At 34.2% G+C, this 7,843-nt stretch overlaps 1 protein-coding gene across 1 annotated transcript; it reads right to left on the bottom strand.

The window, feature by feature from the left end:
• Nucleotides 1-2,273: 2,273 nt before the first annotated feature.
• Nucleotides 2,274-7,260, bottom strand: LOC101426140 (double-headed protease inhibitor, submandibular gland-like). Its single transcript, XM_004447102.5, has 6 exons — nucleotides 7,136-7,260; nucleotides 6,566-6,579; nucleotides 5,836-5,957; nucleotides 4,332-4,374; nucleotides 2,949-3,055; nucleotides 2,274-2,468 (listed from the first exon to the last, which is right to left on the bottom strand). The coding sequence occupies exons 1-6, from the start codon at nucleotides 7,200-7,202 to the stop codon at nucleotides 2,423-2,425; spliced, it is 399 nt and encodes a 132-aa protein (XP_004447159.2). The 5' UTR covers nucleotides 7,203-7,260; the 3' UTR covers nucleotides 2,274-2,422.
• Nucleotides 7,261-7,843: the final 583 nt, after the last annotated feature.

Raw genomic sequence — 7,843 nt, 5'->3', positions numbered from 1 at the left:
TTTCAATAGAATTGATATTATTTCTTTCATAAATGTTTGACAGAATTCACCAATGATGCCATCTATACCTGAATCTTTCTAAGAAGAAAGATTTTAACTACAATTTCAATTTCATTAATAGATATACAACCTTTCAGTTTAAATATTTCTTCTTGACTGAACTTTGTGGTTATTTGTGTTTTAAAAACTTTGTCCATTTTAAGTCATAGAATTCATTGTCTTAAAATTGTTCATAGTATACTCTTAATATCACTCAATATTTTTTGACTCTGTAGTGTTATCTCCTTTTTCATTTCCAATGTTGCTAATTTTTGTCTTCTCTGTTGTTTTCCTGATCATCTTAGCTGGAATCATATTAATTTTATTGTTATTTTCAGAACTAGATTTTGATTTTGTTGATTTTCTTTACTGTTTTCTGCTTTCTATTTTATTGACTTTCAATTTGATCTTCATTATTTACACCCCAACCTCCCCCCCCCCTTTTTTTTTGGTTCACGTTGGATGTAATTTGCTCTTCTTTTTCTAAGCTCAAGGTATAAGCTGAGGTCCATGTTTTGAGACCATTCTTTCCAAGGTAGGCATTTAGTGATATAAATTTTCCGCAAAGTACTTCTTTAAAAGGATTCCACAACTTCTGATTTGTTCTTTTCTTTTGTTTTTAATTAAGTTCAAAATGCTTTCTAATTTCACCTTTGATTTCTTTTGAAATCAAATATTTGGAAATATTTGGGAATTTTCCAGAGATCTTTATGTTTTGGCTTTCTTATTTAATTCTCTTCTGGTCAGAAAAAGTCTTATGACTTGAAACTTTTAAATTTATTGAAACTTATTTTATAGTTCAGAAAATAATCTGAGTTGGTAAATAGTTTGTATGCACTTGTGAAGAATGTGTCTACTGCTGTTTTAGGGTTGATAGTGTTGTTCAAGTCTACTATGCCCTTGCTCATATTTGTCTGTTTGGGCTATCAGTTATGGAGAGAGGGGTATTTAAATTTCCACCTATAATTGTAGATTTTCCTACTTCCCCTCATTTGCAGTTTTATTCATTTATTCATTTATTTGTTTGTTTGCCTTTTGATCTCTTTTTCCCCTACATTTGGATTGGGTATTTTTTATGATTCTATTTTCTATCCTTTGTTAACTTATCAGTTATAACTCTTTGTTTTATTATTTACTGTGGCCTTAAAGTTTATACCATGAATTTTAACTTTAAGGGATATTATACCACTTTACTTTTAATACAAAAATCTTACAATACTATTTATCCCTCCCTGGCTTTTTATACTAATATTGCCATGCATTTTACTTTCACATAAGAAAATAATAATAATAATTAATAACAACAATAAAATGTTGTCACCATAGCTTATTATGTCACTTTCCTTTCTGCTCTTATTAAACCTTCAAAATTCTGGATTTTACTCCTTTTAAAATTGTGTAGTAGTCAACTCTTTACAAATTTATTGCTCTGGCTAGTCTGCAAATTCCTTCATGTCATGGGCTCTTTTCTTTGTCCCTTTGTATCACTTCTACCCATATAATACATTGCCTTATACCTAGTGCTACTAGAAAAAACACAAATCTTTTCTACTGGACAACTGGCAAAAAGTCAATGGCTCTATGCTAAAGAGTTGTACTCTGGACAGATGAACTTATAGGGCATAACCTTGTTCCTACTTTGCAGACTAACTATTAATAAATTATATTATAAATAAAGTCTTGTCTATGGAGCCATTGACAAGAAAAAATTCTGGTCTACCTCTTGATGATCCTTCATATGGCCTCATTTTCCCCAACTCCTTCGAATTTTCCTCAGGCTTTCTTAATGCCATCAACATTTCATCACATTATATTATTTTCTTATCTCTTCATCCCACATGATACCTTCTTTTGCATGTATCCATATGAATAAGTCCTCCAAATATGGTGATTCTTAAAGTACGTTATTCCTATCTCTTCTAAATAGTTCATAGTATTATGGGTTCTCATTCCATTCTCTTCCATAGCTAAATTTCTAATATCACTAATGTAGCTAAAAGTAATGTGAAACTAATGGGCAGTTCCACTGCTGGACCTATTTTTACTTAAAAGGTTAAGCCTTTTTAAAATTGGAATGCTCATGAGCAGATTCTTCTCCTACCAGTGTGTTTAATCAACCAGTTTCCTTCCACCTTAGATAGTTACAGGGAAAATTTTCCCATGTGAGTTGTAGTTTGGGAAAATGAATATAGACTATCCCCTTAAGAGAAAAATCACCATTGCAGAGACACACCTGACAGTATCCTGAAGAGAATCTTTTATTGAAGAATCAAATGCATATGTTTTTACCAAACCATTTATTGCTCCACATTATCCTAGAGAAACTGATTTTCTGAGTAGAATCTTCCAAATGGAACCTGTTGAACTTGAGCATCAAGGAGACTCAGCATGATCCGTAATTTGCCAAAGTAAGTTCACCACGACTCTGCCTACAATAGAAACCATGTTTTAAAAGGCAGGCTTTGGAGAACATAAATGAGAAATTCCATATGCTTAGACTAAGTCAGCCAGATGAGTATATTAGCATGAAGGATGAACAAATAACCCCCAAGTTTTAACACTATGGAAAATTTTTACTTATTGTGGGGTAAAAGCCATTACTAGGCAAAAGAATCTGAAAAATTCCCTTTATCTACCACTTAGTAATGTTATGCTGTTGATTAAAACTCTCATCTTCCTAGTTTATTTTCTTTTACACTTTTGTTCATTTATTTCATTCTTTTTTCTCCCTCCCTTCTTCTTTCCCTTTCTCTTACCCACTCTCTTTATTTCTCTCTGTAAAATATTTTGATTCTCAGCTAATTTTCTGCTTTCACAGGATCATTTCCTAGTTTTTCAGTAGCTAAGGTAGTTTCTGGTTCTGTTGGAGAAGATATTTTGACAAATAATATGTTGAACTCAGCACTTACATAACAGCATTGCAGAACGAACACTTGTTGCTATATACTTTTCCATCAGATCCACAGTGAGGCATGAATTCCATGGTACATACTGGAGAATATTTGGTGCATTCAATCTGCTCTCCCGTCAGAAAACAAGCGAAATCAGTTTCAAGTTTCAAATCATTAATTCATAGAAGACTAACATTTTAAAGGTCCCAAAAGGATCATTTAGTCCATATTCCACATGCAAAAAATATATATATCCTATGATGCTGACATCCTCTGACCATGATGGTTAGAATCTCATCACAGGAAGGGACAGATCAGCACAGGGCCCTCCCTCTCACTCATTCTCTACATCTAAGTGATAAACACTTCCTGGGGATTCTGTCTCATGCTTAATTTCTAAATCAGTCCTCTCCTCCCCATACAGCCATCCACTATATTCAGGCTCTCAATATATCTGGCCTACACAGTTGCAATTGTCTGTTAATTTATTGCCACACCTCCAAGCTTTCCTGATGCTCAATTATCCTTCACACTGATACCAGAGTGATCTTTCAAAATTAAATTCAGATCTTGTTTTCAAAGACTTAATTGGTTCCCCACTAGAGAAAAGCTTCTTCCTCATGCCCTGCTTATCTCTCTAGACTTATCTGCTACTGTCCTCTTCATGCTATACTAACTCCTTGTGAAGCTTAGTGACTGAATTCCCAGAATGTTTCCTGCTCCTATAGGGTGTTGTATCTTTGCTTATGCTGTTTTCCCTATCTTGCATGACCTTACCCGCTTTGTCCATCAGGCCAACTCCTACTCCTCCTTTAAATGTCAGCATAACTACATTTAGCACAGTTTCATGAGGATACGTCTCTCCTTCACCCTTCAGGTTGGCTTAAATATCCCTCCTTAAAGCAAATTACTTTTACTACCACAATCACCATTTATAATCATCTTATATCACATTTCAAACTGTGTTAACATTGTTAATACCTCACACACATAGCTCTTTACCCCTTAATTAATTGTCTCTATAGTTATTCTTGAAATTTGCCATGCTTTTTAAAATAACTTCCTTTATTGTTATGGGAATATCTTTTAGTCCCTAATCTTCCCTTGAAATAATGTTCCTAATATACTAATAATTAGTTGAAGTATTAGAAATTAACCATATTTTTACCCATTTGTCCTAATTAAGGGTCATGAATATGGTCTGTGGGGTGTTCCTATGAGTAAGTAAATTCTTTATACTTCACGTCTTCTATTTAGGCTGATCAGTTGCTTTACTTATAAGTACACACAGTGATAGATAATTTCTTGAAAGTATATTTTAATAGAGTTGTTCTCCATGAAAGTGAGGAATTGTTGTAACATTTTACACTAAGAATAAAGAAAATTGCTACGAATACTTACACATGTGCCATCATGAAGTTTTCTCAGTTGAAGTCCTTTTTCTCTGGAAAAGAAGATTTTATTGAATGCATAATGCAGTTATTTGGGATTTCATAATCTATAGAGTAAATTACAGTCCTACATCATTCTGCATTGTCTGACCTGGACTTAGAATGAGGAGTTCTGGTTAATATACTATTTTGGCTGGCTGAGTGTAAACATCTTTAACAGATATTTTTCAAATACCTATAAGAAGATAAAATCAATACTTAAAGGAGATTGTAAAAATTGCAGAAATAGTCTGAATATTCAGATGAAAATACAGGACATATTACAGTGTGGAATCATTCTGGCATGAAAGAAAAAGAAAACATGCCCAAATTATCTCTTTCACTCATAATCTAAGTGATTTGCTCCTTTCTGAGTACTAGATTCCTGCACTCTCAAAAAGGACATATGATACTATAATTTAAAAGATTTCATCAGTTTTGAATCGGTTATGATTTTATTAGTGTATGACTTTGTATGACCAGAGACACCTCATTTTGAAACAATTGCAGTTACACTTGACTGCCAATGTTCCGAAGGACTGGAAAATAAGAAGAAAAAGGAGGGGGAAGGGTAAGAAGGAAGAAAAGCTTATTTCTATCACTATGCACTCTGCACCAGCTGCTCTCCTAAGATTTGGCATGCTTTATCACAGTCAATCCTCAATGTTATTATAATTTCCATTTAATAGATGAGAAAACTAAAGCTTATAATGGCTTGTGCATTGCCTAATGTTACAAATGTAATAGTAGAGTCTGAATTCCAATCCAGATATGTGATACCATAGCCCATGATTTTAACCTTTAATGATAAAATAGTAAATTTACATTGCTGGAATGGCTGGTAATTACAATTATTTCATTTTAAAACCTCAGAATTTGTTAAAAATTTTAACAATTCCAATTGGATAGTTGGAATTAACATCTCCCCACCACCACCAGCTCTATAAATTCAATATCGGTTCCAACTATCCATTTATATTATCACTCTACTCTTGACTTTTCCAGTTGATTATGAAAAGCAATATGGATTATTTCTGGAGTATGAAGGCTAGATCAGCCTAAATCCAGATCTGTGTGTGCTTTCCCAGTTCTCACTTTTCAAGAAGAAAGATTCACGTAACCTTGGCATATTTACTGCCAGATTCCCAGTTTGCTCAAATGGAATGTGGGCATAAAATTTTCTGAATGTACCTGTTAATGCCCATATAATATGAATGACCATTTGGCTGTGTAGCAAATATATATATATATATATATATATATATATATATATATGTATGTATGTATGTATGTATCCTTAGAGATAAAATTAAACCTTTTTTGTTTTTGTTGTTATTTTAACTAAGCCATTTCCAAGGGTTATTGGAGGAGTATGCCAAAAGGTTGATTTTTATCAAAGTAAATTTAGGAAACCAAGCAGATTTAGGCCACTGTGGGTTTATGATCTAAAAGAAAGGCCCCAAATTGATACTTACTTGTTTTGCATACAAAGCATGCATTCATTGCTATAAGTTTGCTGATCTGTGCCACATATTTGTTTAATCTCCCTTGTGCATGCAATCCTTCCGCCTTTCTGGTTGTATTTGGAGCAGTCCACCTGTAATTGGAACAACAAAAAAATGTTTTTAATTATTTTCTCTCAGTTCCCACAGTCAATCTCATGGCAAGATGGAGAAAAAGGAAGACGAATGGAAAGAAGACTAGCATTTTAAACTTTTCAGCAAACCCATCTAAAGCATTGTCTACAGACCAGTTGCTATGCTACAGAAATGAATGGAACATAACACCTAAGTAGGATGGAAATTAGTTGGTTAAGCAGGGCACGTTAATCTCTATTTTTAAGATTGTAATGAGAGTCCATTGGACTCTTGGAATGTGAAGAATACTCAGAAGAGTTTAAAATGCTGCCTAAAGATAAATATTTACTCTAACTGCTCTTCTCCTTTTGTAGAAAGTTTCCTTTTAACAAACTTAAAGAAAGTAACAACCAGGCAATACAGTGAGGGAACAATTAAGAATTATTTCAGTCTCCGGTGAGCCAGTTGAGCTACTTTCACAACTCCTTTCACACTTCCGGTCTGATTTCATTTTTTGTTATTCTAAAATTTTTTGGTTTCTTTTAGATTTTTATTCATTTTTCTTTTCTCTCTTTAATTTTATTTGATTTTATTTTTATAAAGGTCGCATAAAGTATATTGCACTTACCTCTGTCCCTTTTGCTTGATCACCAAAGGAGAGAGTGTGAGACAAAATTGGAGAAAAGGATTTGGAGAAAGAGAAAATTCCAGTTAGAAGTGTGACATTGTATTTCACTATTTACAGCAAACAAATCCCATTTTCCAATATTCCTAGTCCATCCCCACCCTGAGAGACCATTTCTTCATTCAGGATGAAGACAGAGATGTGTGTACCCTGATATAAATAGGGAGAAAAGCCTTGATCATATGAGAAATGACTGGAAACTCGCAGGGTATCCGGTGGGCATGTTTATGATAAGGATTGGTTTATGGTCCCAATGGTTGTCTCTGAAAGTAGAATTCAGAAAACTGAAGAGTCCTGAATAGGAACTAAGCTGGGCGCTCACAATCCTTTGTTATTCTGCTCTGTCTCTCTTTCTCTCACTGGAGATCTGACCACTCCCTTTTGTTATTCAGGTCAACCCAAATAGACACCTTCTAAGAGCCCTACAGATTTTAACATTCTATAATTTGATGAAAGGTGAATATGTTGCAGCCAACATAAAGGCATGACTATTGGAAAGGAATCTCAACTCACCAAGAGGGGAGGCAGCCCATGTAGTCGCTGCCAGAGCAAGGACAGCAAAAGCAGTGAGGCCCTTCATGGTGCTGTGGAGATGTGCTTCTCTGAGAGAAAAAGCCCAGAGATAAAGAAGTCTGCCAAATATATAGACGCACACACACATACGCACATTAGGCAGGTCTTCCTTATTAGACACTGACCTTTCCAAAAATGACTGGTTGTTTACCCAAGAGAAGGCGTGTATTCCATTTGTCAAGGCAAGCTTCCTTGTTATCTTGGTTTACAAGCAGTTGAAACAGTTACACCCTGGAAGTCTTCTACCAAAAGATATTTGCATCATGACCCTTTGATGTCTTCAGAAAATACAATGCCATGGTTATATTTAAGAACAAATAAAATTACAGGTGTTGCAAGAAGAAATCAACATTTAAATAACAGGCATAAAGGATATTAATATTGCATTACTTCCAGGTCATTTGAAAAAGAAAAATGAGGCAATGGACATGAAACATTTGCTTCATGAGATGCTGGAGCTGAAGAAGTCCCAAACATTAACTTGGGTCTGTGGTTTTCAAGCTCTTGTTGTTTTTGCTTAATTAAGAAATGAGACTTTTTTCCTCCTGAATGTAATTTTATGAGACAAACAGTAAATGAAACAGATTTTTTTAAAGGCATCAAATTGAAGTGCGAGAGTGTTACAGAGTGCCTGCATTTCTACCATAC

Source organism: Dasypus novemcinctus, chromosome 2 (assembly GCF_030445035.2).
Source record: "Dasypus novemcinctus isolate mDasNov1 chromosome 2, mDasNov1.1.hap2, whole genome shotgun sequence".
NCBI lineage: Eukaryota > Metazoa > Chordata > Mammalia > Cingulata > Dasypodidae > Dasypus > Dasypus novemcinctus.
The sequence above is the reverse complement of the archived record's forward strand: the minus strand, read 5'-3'. Positions and strand labels throughout refer to the sequence as shown.